A 13,851-nucleotide genomic window follows, 5' to 3' on the forward strand; every position below is an offset into this window, starting at 1 on the left:
GCTCTCTGCGCTCCGGGCCTTAACCCGGCCTGGGCACGTGCCCAGTTCTCTCACCTCAAGGAGCCGGCTGATGGCTGGCAGCCCCGGGCGGGGACCAGGAGGCGGCGGGCGGCGCACCGGCGCGCAGCGGGTTAAGGCGGCGGGGGCGGCGGCGAAGGGGCGGAGGGAGCGCTGCAGTGGCGGCGGCGGCGGCCCGGCTGCGAGCGCCCGCGTCCCCGGACCGCCGCGGGTTAAGCGCCGCCCGCCGCCGGGAGGGCTGAACCCGGAGCTGCCGCTCCGAGCTCGCATTCGGATCCGCTAGAGCAGGAAGATGGCGACGGACGGCGCGAGCTGCGAGCCCGACTTCTCCCGCGCCGCAGAGGAGGCGGCGAGGGCCCCGGCGGAGGCGGCGGTAACCGAGGTCCCAGGGTGGGCGCGGGGTTCCGGGGTGGGAGCCCCCGGGGCGCTGCCAGCCCGGGCTCTTCCGGGTGCGCTGTCCTCGGGGTGCCCCCTCCTCGGGGTGCCTCATCCCCCGAGGCCGGGGCGAGGTGGCCGCCTGGTTTGGGGATACCGCCTGTCCTTTCCGAGCCTCGCGGGAAGCAGCCCCGGTCCGCCCGGTTCTCGGGGCTCCCTGCGTGTGGCCTCTGTACCCACTCCCTCTGCTTCGGTCGGGTTTGGCCAGGGGTGAGGGCTGGGGTGTGTTTCCCAGCGAACTGGACACCCTCCCATTGTTGGCCTCTCTCTGCGCGCGTGGCTGTGGGCGCGTGTCTCGGAGACGGAGATGCCTGGCACCTCTCAGCGGACCCGGAGAGCAGCGAGGGGGAGGCGGGTTGGCGCCGAGCAGGTGTGGGGATGCCCATTGTGTGTGTGCGTGTGTGTGTATTCATTCGTGTGCCTGAGACCCCTTGGGAGAGGCCCCATGCCCAGCTGTAGGCGCTGCTGCCGCTGAGCGCCGGCGCTTTGGGTCCCAGCTGCCTGCTACCCCATCACTTGGTGATGGGGATTGGGGTTGGGGCGGGGGAGGTGTCCTTGTTCTTCCCGAGACTATGCCCGGGCGAGGTGGAGGTTCAACACCTGGTATCAACACAGTGTTTCTTCTCTGGGGTCTAGAAGCCAAATGAGCTTCCATCCATCGCTGGTCCCTACTTTAACCCCCAGAATCTCCCCGTGCACAGAGGCTCATCGGTTGGTTTCCATCCCGTACCTTAGGGGAAGGCTGGTCCCACATTTCCTGCGTGGAAATGTTTTTGGGGTTTGGGAAGCAGCTTGGTAGGAGCTGCAAGAATCTGCAAAGAAAGGCAGCCCTGGGAGCGCCTCCCACCCTAGGCGCGATTCTGCTGCTCCCCCAGGAGATTCCGGGTAGGATGCGGTGAGCTGAGCGTGGACGCCCCTCCGTTTTTCCCACTCATGGCCTGACCAGACTCGGTGAAGGAGCAGCTGAGGGCAGGGCCAGGTGTGAATAGCCAGAGCTGCTTGAACTTCCTCCCCTTGCATTTGGAGGTAGGGCTTTCTGGAGAGGTAGAGGAGAGATGTGGAGGAAAGCTACTTGGGCATGAGGAGCTGAGCCTGGGAAGGAAAGAGAGAAACAGGGAGAGAAGGAAACACGGAGGCGGAGGGCTGCTGATTTCCACTTGTGAAACTGGCAAGTTTTGATTTGAAACTTTTAGGAAAATAGATTTTTCATTCTTTACGTAGAAAATGTGATCTTAAGATTTCGTATGAAATCTGCCTACTTGTGATGCAGGAAATCAGTTCCCCTGCGTGAAGTAAAAGAAGGTAGCTATTAAGACAACAAACCTCTCCGAGAAGTTGAAGTGATTGGGTACCTTCATCCCCAAGAGATGGTAAGGGGAGGGGAGTGAGAGAAAAAAGAAAGAGGGGTGTGTTTCTTGTTTCCCAGGAAGGTTGAATTTGTTTGCTTAATTGACTTAAAATGGGTTTTTCTATTACCCTCAGTATTTTAATCACCTGACAATTAAATCAAACAAAAACAGCTGAGTTATGCTCTGTAGCTGACCTGTAGTTTTATTTGGTTAGATTATAAACAGAGCCTTAGACACTAGGCAGATTTTTTTGTTAACAAGTTCAGTGTTCCCTTTCTGCTGTTTGAAATTTTCAGGAGCCTGATTTTTAACAGCTTATAGGTAGAAGTTTGATCATTTCACCCTGGTTGATTTGAATAGCCATGAAAAAACTGTGAAAGTGAAACTCCTTTGTTATTTCCATAAAATCCTATAGGGTTCTGAGGAGATGCAATAAGAATTCTTAATCTAGTATTTAAAAAAATGTTTGGTACTTTAGTGAAATTTTAATGATGGCTTCTTATGCAGTAAACTGAACATTTAACTTTTCACTTAATAAAGTACGGTCTGCCTATATCAGCTACTTGACCTATAGACTGATTTTTTTTTTTTTTTTTTTTGACATCGGCAGGCGGACTCTCAACCACTGCGCCACCAGGGAAGCCCCCTAGACTGATTTTTAAATTAAAGTTAGGTTGAAGAATATTTGTCATTATAACTGCCTCTTATCTCATGATTAAAATTTAAAGGCATGTTGATGCATTTTGAGTTTATAGCAGCCGAGGACTTAATTTTTTAGTGGGTAATTCTTTTTTGAATTTTATTTCATTTCAAGTTGGTTTACTTATTATGCATTTTATATGTATATTTGGCAGTAATGAGTCAATGGAAACCCAAAGCAGTAGGCTATTTTCGAAAGTGAATGTTTTCACTAAGTTTTGACTATTTAGATTGTTGCTTAGAGACAAGTTTAATTTATAGTTTTCAGCTTAATATGATTTTCAGTGGAGTGCTTTAAATTTAGTTTGTGGTCCTTGTTCTTAGCTGCTTAAATCCTGAAAGCATCCCAAGTATAAGGCTAAGGTAACAGCTACATTATTCAATAGGGTCATATTAATAGTCTTTGCTGTGAACCATGCCGGAGACCTGGGTTATTTTCAGCGCCTTAGCCAAATGTGATGACTCTTAGACTATATTGCTATGTCTACTCTGAAAATACGTCCTAATGGATAAGGCACTATGGAAAACAGAAATCTTCCAGCTTTTTATTGTCACCAAAGAATTTAAGAGTGAAAGGAAAATGTAGATCTTTTTAGAACTATGTTTGGGAAGCAGACCAACATTCTTGTCATTCTGGGCTTTTCTGGAGCAACTAATATACAAAAAGTAGATATAAATTTTGTTGTCATGGTGATAGTGACAAGAAAAAACCTGGATAACTATTTTGTTAAAAATGCACAATAGTGATGTTAAACAAATTAGCAGCTGGCACCTTGAAAATTGTGTTTCCAGGTGACAGTACTGAACGTAAATGCAATAAAAAGAAACTTTTTAGCCAATTTTGCTAAAATTTCTTTAAAAAATTAGTTATGTGGCAGCTATAGAGTATTGAAAGTTTCACAGTATAACTTAGGTAAGAAATATTGTAGATTTAACACACATTACCAAATACATACTGAAGTGGAGACATTGTAACATCTTTGCTGTCCTAAAGTAAAACATTTCAGTGCTAGAACCTCACATGCACCAAGGAGTCAAATCAAAGACCATGGTGTCATGAGAGGCACAAAAAATTTGCATTAGGAGTCTGGAGAAGAAGAGTCACAGGCAGGATTCCTAGTGGAAGGATCTGGAGACATTCCACAGAAGGATGGAGGACTTGGGCAGGGAGAGACTGCAGGTAGCTGTGTACAAGTGTGGTGGGTTTCTAGGGTTCCTTGAGAGGGGGCCTAGGGCAAAGATGAGCATAGAAGTTTCAGTCTCAAGTATGTGCTTTAGAAAAACTGCTTAAAGGTTGAAGAAATAGACAAAAATATTCCCCAAAGATCAGAATATAACAGTTTATCATGATGCTTCTTACTTTGTTTATTCTTAAATAGGTTATATATTTAGGTTTGCGTCTGTTTTTTGGACTTTATTATCGTTGTTGCTGTCACTGTTATATTTCCCACAGGAGCAATTTTGTTTAGAGAAAATATTTGTCCTCCTCTATGATTGAATACATGCCTAGGCTAGACTGCCAGTTGGTTTTATCCTCCTGTGTTTCACATAACTTTATGAGGTGAGAAAATGGTTCACAGACTTAGTACTTAGCCATTTACAAATATCTGCTGTTGATCATATGCACAGCAAGGCCCTGGCTGGGAGAGAGCAGCCTCATCTTTCAAGAAGAGCAGTGTGGGTTTCATTTGTAAAAGCTAAGGTTTCTTAGCACAGCTCCAGGCACATTGTAGATGTTCCACCAATATTTATTGAATGAAGAAAATGAACACTCACCAAGAGGCTGTGTCATAATTCTTAATGTTGATTGGCTAACTAGAAATTTTACTTCATGTGTTACTAGATGGTGATGAAACTGTTGTCCTGAAGTTTGTAGTAATTAACATTATAGATGTTAGAGGGCTCTTCTTGTTTGAGCACAATGACCCTGATTCTTATGGTTTTGGGTTTTCATTTTTATATTGTCCCCTTCTAAGCTGCTTTGCTCAATGATATTTCAGATACTTCACAGATTTTCTTTTTTTTAAATTTTAACTTAATTTCCAACATGGTTAGTTTTCCCTTTAAATTTTCCCTCTTCAAAACAATGGTTGAGGCTGGGGATGCGCAGGTGGAGGGATGGAAATTGCACCCCTCCCATCCCGAATTCTTCTAACAATAGAGTCAAGGCCAAATCACCCACTGGGGTGTGGAGGAGGGGATGGTTGAGAGGGGATCCAGAGGGAGCTGCAGGGAAGTTTGGAAACAGGAAAAGGAAGTAGAAGGAAAGATTGCGCAGGAAGGAGGTTTGCAATAGTCTGCATATGTCTAGAAACGTGGGACTAGATTTCAGCTTTGAAGGTGCCCCGGAAGGATGGATAGTTTCTCTCCCTTCTGCCCCTGCATACTTTACCACCTAAGCACCGTCTGATTATTGCTTTAGAAGGAGGCTTTATTTGAATGCACTTGATTGTATTCTTCTCTGTTGGAGCTCCTTTGCAGGACTAATATTAACAGGGAAAAGGAAACTCGTCTTTGATGATTAGGTAAAGAAATGGAGAACAGTTACAAGAGAGATGATGATAATGATGACATTGAAAGCAGAGGATTTAAAAATTTTTACTTTAATTTCTGAAAATAACTTGCACAAAATAATGAGATCATATTATTAATGCTGTGCACAGGGTGGTGCCATCCATGTAGAAATCCTGGTTTAAGAGAAAAAAATTGTTGTCTTGGAATAAATTGTTAGTAAATAACCAAATAGGTTGAACATGGATTTAAAATGTTATTATAGTAAGTGCAGTAGAGCCCACATTGTTACGTGGAATGGACACTTGTTTGCAAATGATTTGGTTTTGACATTTTTATATTTCATTGAAAAGGCAACAAGGTAATGCCAAAGGCCTGAGTTCTTCTACAGAAGGGCCTTGTAAATGTAGGAAGATCATTTAGTCGCTCATGTCTCAGCTCTTCGCTTGAAAATCAGCGTGCTGACCGTTGCCACCTGCAGATAATTGAAGTGATAGTCTTCAATGCATTCTAAGCTCCTTAAGGGACAATTACTGGATCTGGGTGCCAGCTCACACGTGAAAATGATCCATGTCCCACATGGGGTGGTGTTAACATTGAAAAACTGAGTCACGCTGGAAATAGACATTTGTTTTATCTGAGATGTGGTCCTTTTTTTTCTCCAAAGTAAAAATGGAGGCTGAGAGGAGATCTAAAAGGAGGAAACGGGAGGTAGCTGCACTTAATTACCAGAGGCTACCGCCCCTAACTGAGCCACGTTTGTGCTTTTCATTCCCATTTTCTCGAACTTGAAATTAATTACATCTATTACCAGGTTTCCTTCCTGACAGTCTGTTTACTTGTTGGTTTTACTTCCTTCTAATGCACTGAGTTGCTTGTCTTGCGTGACAGACCCCGGGTGGGGGTGGCATGGTTGATTTGAGGTGCATGGCCATGGAGAGTTGATCCAAGTTCTCAGCATGTGGCTTTAAAGGCACAACGCCAAGTTGCCCTACTTTTAGGTTACTGTAAATGGTTTTTGAAAAATGAATGAAAATGATTGATCGGTTACTTAGTTGCCCCCAGAGTGGGCCATAACATTGTATCTAAGTAAGACCAGTATATCCATTTACACATCATTTACATGGTTTGTGTTGTTATACTGAGTGAAAGAGGCATTTTCACACCAAAAGCGGGAGGCATATATGTTAGGTAAAATCATGTAAAGATGTAATACTCTTGCTGTCCTGACACTTCTAGTAGAGGTGAGAAAATAGAGTAAATATGGATAAGTAAGTTTAATATAGTGAGGAAATACACAAGGCAGGGCATGATTAATTGTAAATCAAAGAATAGAACCGACTGTAAGATTCAACTGAGAAAACGAGAGATCTATGTGTCTGGAAAGACATAAGGAAGTGGGATTCGAGCTGTGTCCTGAAGAAAATGGGATTCAGATGAATTAGAGGAGAAAGGAGGATTATTAGGAAGAACGAAATTAGAGGTATGCAGCCCTGGGCAGGAAAACTCTTACCTCCCTGTAGAGAGAAATCAGGAGGAATAATCTCAAAGCAAGACATAACTGCAGAAATAGTTTGAAATAGTTTTAGACCATGGAAACACATACTTTTCATCGTGAAAATCCTTATAACTGGCCAAATTCACATTTTAAAAATAATGTAAGGGTTCTTTTTAATTTTTTCACGTTAATGATAGTGTTCAAATTTTGCTTTTTCTCCTTAGTCTCAAGATGAGTTTCATTGCTTTTCCCTTCCTTACAGCCTTTTTTATTCATTCCCAAAGCATAAATCTTGCTTACACAGGAAGTTCTAAATGCATTATTATTAGTACCCACTATTAAACTGGGAGGAAAATACATTTCTGTTACTTCTGAGTAAAGAGGCAAAATCAATTTTCTTCAAATATTTCTCAAAGGCTTCAACGAATGACCTAAATTTCGTCAGTCCAGTAATCCAGTTACTCTGATGGTATGTGAAATCAGGACATTTGGTGTCTGGAAGAGACTTTAAAGATCACTTAGTACAACATTCTCTTCTTACCACTGAGAAACCGGAGGTCCAAAGAGATGAAATAAGGTTCTTTCAGTCCATCTGCTTTCTCAGGTACCCCTCCTCCCTCCCTTGTAAATTCATTGATCAAATGTAGGCACAACCCACTAGATTTGAAACTGGAGGAGATGCTCTGGGTGTCTGTGAGAGAAGCCAGAGAACATGTTCGGCTTTGTGTCTGGTCACTAGATTTTCACCATAGCTGATGTGTTTGGGCAAAGATCTGAGGGACACTTCTGCCACTGTGACTCATAATAACTCCTGAAGGCTTTTATGGTACCCATCAATGTGCTCACCCCATTAATTCCTAAAGGATACAGGTAAGGGTCTTCTGGTGCTTTTTGGCTGTGACTGTCGAATTCCCTACGTAAACCAAGTATTTTAGATTTGTTTCTTTCAGGAAGAGTGGGAGGAGAGTGATAGTGGAGGAAACTTGGTATTGGCCTATGTTCAGTTGGCAATTTAAGATGACAGTTCAGCCAGGTTCTATTTTGTCATCTTCCTCCCTTTCCCTCCCTCTCTCCGAGCCTATAGGAGAATATCCAGAAGAATGCCATCCCCACACCTGCTCCGCATAATTCAGAGCTGTTGCAGACTGCTGTGTTGAACAGGAAGAGTTTGAGGCTGTGTCTCCTCTTTCATGTATATATGCCCCAAAGAAGTCTTTCTATCTGATGGCCAGACTCTGGATTAGTTTAAGCTGCCTGTGCCAGATTTTTAAAAATAGGTGTTAAGAAGTGCTTTTCCTAGAGTACTTTTCCTGGCAGACATCAAACATTGACAGGCAGGGGAGTGGCCTGTGGAGTTGAAATCTACCAGTTTCTCTTTTTCCCTTTATTTTCTGAGTGCCTTGCCATCACTAAAAAATGAGATTTGGATTTTTCTCTGTTAATTAGGAAAAGCTGTTGCAGTAGTTATAAAGCTTAGTCTCTTAACATGTCTGCTTTGGTTTTTTTGGGGGTGGGGAGGCATGGGTGTCATGTTGGCTTAGGTGCCTTTATGGAGATCCCAATTTTTTATATGAGCGTGGCATTTAGATCTATCCGGTCTTGTCTCTTCTTTTGAAAATTCGGTTATCAAGTTAGTCTTTTAAAATATTACATGATTTATCACAAAAAAATGAGAGGAAACTTTTGTAGGTGATGGATTTGTTTATGGCATAGATTGTGGTGAAGCTTTCCCGGGTATATATACTTATCTTCAAACTCATCAAATTATATACATTAAAAATGTACAGCATTTTAATGTCAATTCTACCTTGAAGTGGTTTAAAAATTATACAAGTTAGAATAATTTTTTTGCTCTTAAACCAAGAAACTTGAATAATTGCTTTTTCTATATCTAAGTACTTTTGCACTATAAGTGCATCAGGTCAGATAAATGATGCTTAATATGAAACAATAATAGTTTTTTTAATGGGATTTTTGCTTCTGAGCTTCTTTATTTTTCTAAAACTACCAAAATGTTTTGAATTTATTTGTAAAATACTGAGAGTCCTAAGACCTGTAACATAATTCATGTACTTTCTTTTATCCAGTTTTGCCGGAATAGGGAATGAAAACATCAAGTATTGGAGAATGACCCTTTGAAAATATTCTTATAATATTTTTATGATTGAAGGCCAGCATTAGAAGTGTCTTTAGTGAGGAAGTGGGGGTGAGACGCAGGGGAGAGAGAAGCAGGCAGACAGATGCACTCAATGTTTAAAATAATACATCACTTAATATATTTTGATGGGAGACATTTTTTTAACACTCTCTGTAACATAATTTATGGTTTAGCAAGAATCCTTGTAACAGTGTTTCTTTAATGAATTTTCCTTTTTATTGACGGTGATGTATTAAAAAATAGACGTGTTGGTTGCCGGTCACATGTTGTGATGTTGATGATGATGGAACCAGGGCAAGCTCTCCTGAGTCTAATGTGAATCAGAATCTTGGCAATGTCTTCCATAATTTATTAGTTTTTAAAATGGAGTGCTTTGCTTGGAAAGCTTCAGGGAAACAAGGACAATAAAATGTACAATTAATTAAAATCTTTAGAACCACCAGCAGTAGCATTAATAAAATGTTACCATCTAATGCACATAGAATTGCATCTAACTCTCCCATCTCAGTGGGGAAAAACCAGGATAAAAGAGTCTTTCATCATAGTCAATAAACTGAGTTTATTGGACTTGGGCTGATAGATTTTCAAAGAAATAGGCTCATAGCCAATAGCCCTCCTCCCTACATAAAACATCTGGGTGCTCTCAGCTTTAATAATAACAGTCACCTGCCTTTATTTAGTACTTCATTGACATGTTCTTTTTTTTTAATCGAAGTATAGTTGATTTACCGTGTTATGTTAATTTCTGCTATACAGCAAAGTGATTCAGTTATACATACATATGTACGTACATACATATATATACATATATATGTATATACATTCTTTTGTTATATTCTTTTCCATTATGTTTTTTCATAAGATACTGAATATAGTTCTCTGAGATATACATATACAGTAGGACCTTGTTGTTTATTCATCCTATATATAATAGCTCACATCTGCTAATCCCAAAATCCCACTCCATCCCTACCCCAACCCCCTTGCGCTTGGCAACCTCAAGTGTGTTCTCTGTGTCCGTGAGTCTGTTTCTGTTTCGTAGATAGGTTCATTTGTGTCATATTTTAGATTCCACGTATAAGTGATATCATATTGTCTTCCTCTTTCTGACTTCACTTAGTATGATGATCTCTAGTTGCATCCATATTGCTGCAGATGGCATTATTTCATTCTTTTTTATGGCTGAGTAGCATTCCATTGTATATATGTACCACATCTTTATCCGTTCATCTGTCGATGGACATTTAGGTTGTTTCGATGTCTTGGCTGTTGTGAATAGTGCTGCTGTGAACATGGGCGTGCATGTCATTGATAAGTTCTTGTTTAATCCTCACAGGAACTTTGTGGGATAGATGTTGGGATTTCTTTTATGTAGATGAGAAAACAGACTCAGATAAGTTACAGAATGCTTCTCCAAGTATCGTCTTTGGACCAGAACCACCAACAGCAGCGGGAGCACACAGAAAGGCAAATTCACGGCCCTACCTCAGAATCAAACTTCAGGGAGGGAGCCCAGCAATCTGTGTTAACAGATTGTTAATCTCCAGGTGATTCTTATGCCTGAATTTGAAAAGAACTGGGTTATAAGACTTACGTGAAATAAGTATGAATAGGAGCAGAATTTAAGCCCTAGTATATCGGACTTTACTATTCACAGAACATCCATAAGTTAACCTTCCAAACAAGGGTCTCCCAGAACTATCCATCCTGTAGGCTTGCTATAGGTTTTTTTCTTTTTTTTCCATCCTTAGCCCCTGCCTTTACAAATAACCGCTCTGTTGAATGTATGTGCGAAAAGAAACAGTTTTAAGAGGAAGATCCTTTGAAAATCTTTCTTCAGAGAGCCAGCTAGCTCTGGTCTCTTTCCCCTTTATACCATCATCTTCTTCCAGAAGGTTCTTTGGAAACTGAGAAGTGACCAGTTCTGGCCATACCTGTTTGGAAGTCCCTGGAATCGCTTATGGGCTTTGCTATGTTTACTTCTGTGTCATCACAATGATAGTACGGTGTCAGATACATAGGTGCTAAGCTAGTTCTCATTGGATCATTGATAGAATAGCACTGTTTTCATCTCTAGAATGTTGGCACTGTGCTGACAAAGTGTGCAGACAAATCACAGTACTTGGTTGCAGTTTTGCCATTTCCTGGTTGTGTGAACTGCGTGCATTATCCGACTCCTGAGTTGGGGTTTCCTCATCCGAAAAATAGAGGGGATGATGCCTATTTTATAGGTTAGATTTGGTTCTTTGACAGTTCTTTGGAAACCACTGGGTGCTAGGCAGATGCGAAGGCATGTTCGGAAACGTCCTGAAGACTGGCTTCTGAGGTCGGGTGTCCTGAGACGTTTGGGGATGAACGTGTGCTCCCCTCCCTCTGATGGTGACTGGGTTTGTCAAATGAGTCTCCACGGAAGGGAGAAGTGGGCTGTGTGCTGTAGAGGAAGCTGGGGCTGTGGACTCACCCAGGCCCGGCTGTGAGCACGCTAACCCGTCATCTCTCAGCTTCATCTATAAGATGGCTATCAGGAGACCTGCTTGTAAAAGTTGTTGTGAGGAAAGAGGGCAGAGTTGGAGACAAGAGAGTTGGGAACCAGACTTGCCTGACCACAGGCCCAGATGACTGCATGTGGGTGGCAGGCCAGGCCTCTTACAAGCACACTACGTGTGCGTGTGTGTGTTTGGTTGCGGGTAGCACAGAGCATGCTTCTTCTAAGGCAGCTGCTACTTGGCTCTACGGATTATTACCCTGTGGGAATGTGAATCTGGGGTTATCCGGTCATCTGAATTTTGAGGGGAAGCCAGCGATCTGGATCTTTGGGTGACATCTTTAGATTTTCTTAGCACTGACTGAATAAAACAAAACACTTTGTGGCCCAAGTAACACACATCTGTGGGCCAGATTTGGCTGTAGGCTGCTAGCTGGTGGCCTCTGCTGCAGTGTTTTATAAACATGACCTGTTATTATTGGAAGTCTTGGAATTTATAATAACCTCACAGGAGCCTTTATGTTGGGGCCCTTCGAGCAATACGTTCGTGCTCTCTTTGCTACCTTTGCAACTTCTCCCCAACACACACTGGGCCTGTTTTGATACAAACTCCAGGGACTTTAAATTTGTATTGCATGGTATAATTTAAAGAGATCCTGCAGCTGGGTGGGGAGGCAGGCTAGGAAAATAGATCTCCTTAGTGGAGAGATTTGGGATATTGGCACTGTGGTTCTTACCTCTCCTCCTAGAAGGTCAGACCGTGGATTGCTGCCAAACGGGGCCCCTCGGGTTTGCTGAGCCACTGGGATAAAAATGGTCCATTGCACACCTTTAGGAAGTTTCTTCATGTTTTAAAATTTGTGTTACAGAAAAAAGACTTCGATGTGGACAACCTCAGTAAATCAGAGCTTCGGATGCTCCTCAGCGTGATGGAAGGGGAGCTGGAGGCCAGAGACCTCGTCATCGAGGCCCTGCGGGTAAGAACCTTCTAGGGCCGAGTCCCATTTCTATATCATTTTCTTTTCTCAAATGGCCAGTGGCAAAGCTGCTGCTTCTTAATTTTTGAGTCATATAGATTTAAAATGTTACATCAGGTTAAAATGTGCCCCTTACCCCAGATACCAACCCATAACCTTGATAAGCCCAAACACACACTGAGGTCAGATGGTCATTGAAAGGAGGGGGAATGATTCTAAACCGTTTAATTTGAGGAACTTGAGAATTAAGCTGTATTGCTTCTGAAATCCTTTTATGTTTCCCATATGTATTTGGTTAAAGACACAAGTTCTCAAAAAATTGGTAGCTTGGTATCCTAAACATATGTGAGGCCAGTGAGGAAAAACTAAGAGAATCATTTATAAAAGAAATTGCTGAAAATAGAGGTTTTTTTCCTTCATGTATAAATTATGATTTCTTATTTTCAGAGACTCTTGAGTTAAAAACTAAATGTTTATACGTACATAATGTATCTTCGAATAGTTTTATTACTTTTTTCATCTGATCTTACAGTAATTTTTAACTTTCCATAATTTGCAAAGAATTATCTTCCAGTATATTAGAATACCTCAGTAAAGTTTTGTTTCCTTAAAAATTATGTTAGAAAATTCTACATCAAGAAAGCTTAGGGCTTCCCTGGTGGCGCAGTGGTTGAGAGTCCGCCTGCCAATGCAGGGGACACGGGTTCGTGCTCCGGTCCGGGAAGATCCCACATGCCGCGGAGCGGCTGGGCCCGTGAGCCATGGCCGCTGAGCCTGCGCGTCCGGAGCCTGTGCTCCGCAACGGGAGAGGCCACAACAGTGAGAGGCCCGCGTACCGCAAAAAAAAAAAAGAAAGCTTAACTGGTCACTCGCAAGATTGCGCTTGTTTTGGTATGTGAGCCAAACTTAAGGTTTTATTTTCCTCTTTTATATTTAATACTTTGTATGTAATCAGGTGTTTCCTGACTCTTGGTCATTTGACCGAGAGGGATATATTTATTACACAGGAAGTATGGATTTATTTTTTTCACCAGGGAATATTTCCTCAAACTTTGTCTTCGGGAGTTTATTTTAACAAGTGAAACTCTGTGGAATGTATCAGTAAAAACAAGGTTGCCCCTACGGGTGCTAATATGGTGGGGAAAGAGATAACGGTGGACGCGCTGAGAATCCAGTGGGGCAAGGGGCAACAGTTCCTGAAATAATGAGTTAAGTACATTTTCGTAACCTGGAAATTGGTATAGTGGGGATAATAATCATTCTTCAATCTGATGACAGAGAGTGATGGCTCAGAAAAAGTGGAGTGTGATTATAACACCTCCATGCCAGTGATGAATTGAGGGTGTGGATCTCCATGCCAGTGATGAATTGAGGGTGTGGATCTCCATGCCAGTGATGAATTGAGGGTGTGGATCTCCATGCCAGTGATGAATTGAGGGTGTGGATTTTTGAAGGCTAAGAATTGCTAAGTAGACTTGTGTGCAGTTTGATAGTGAGAGGTAATCTTCCTGTTTCACTTTTGGGACATTTGCACTGTTTGCCAGTGTATATTTTCTTGAATGAACTTTGGGGGAGACAGGCTAAGGCAGTGCATCACTCAGATCTGTGACCCTCAGCCCAAGGCGAGAACAAGGCAGCAGTCACCTGTGAGGCCAGTAGTGTAGCTTCTTGGGAGCAAAGAGATGTGAGGGCTTCAGTTCTCCCTTAGGTATTTCTCTGTC

At 42.5% G+C, this 13,851-nt stretch overlaps 1 protein-coding gene across 1 annotated transcript in view; it reads left to right on the plus strand.

Moving 5' to 3' along the window:
• The first annotated feature begins 262 nt into the window (after positions 1–262).
• CTTNBP2 (cortactin binding protein 2) overlaps positions 263–13,851 on the plus strand; it is a 160,209-nt gene continuing 146,620 nt past the window's right edge. The window contains exons 1-2 of the mRNA XM_024757787.1: positions 263–391; positions 12,023–12,130. Of these exons, the coding sequence (XP_024613555.1) occupies positions 311–391; positions 12,023–12,130 (189 nt within the window). The 5' untranslated portion in view covers positions 263–310. The remainder of the gene's footprint in view (positions 392–12,022; positions 12,131–13,851) is intronic.

Source organism: Neophocaena asiaeorientalis, unplaced genomic scaffold (genome assembly GCF_003031525.2).
Source record: "Neophocaena asiaeorientalis asiaeorientalis breed wild unplaced genomic scaffold, Neophocaena_asiaeorientalis_V1.1 scaffold116, whole genome shotgun sequence".
In the NCBI taxonomy this organism is placed as follows: Eukaryota; Metazoa; Chordata; class Mammalia; order Artiodactyla; family Phocoenidae; genus Neophocaena; species Neophocaena asiaeorientalis.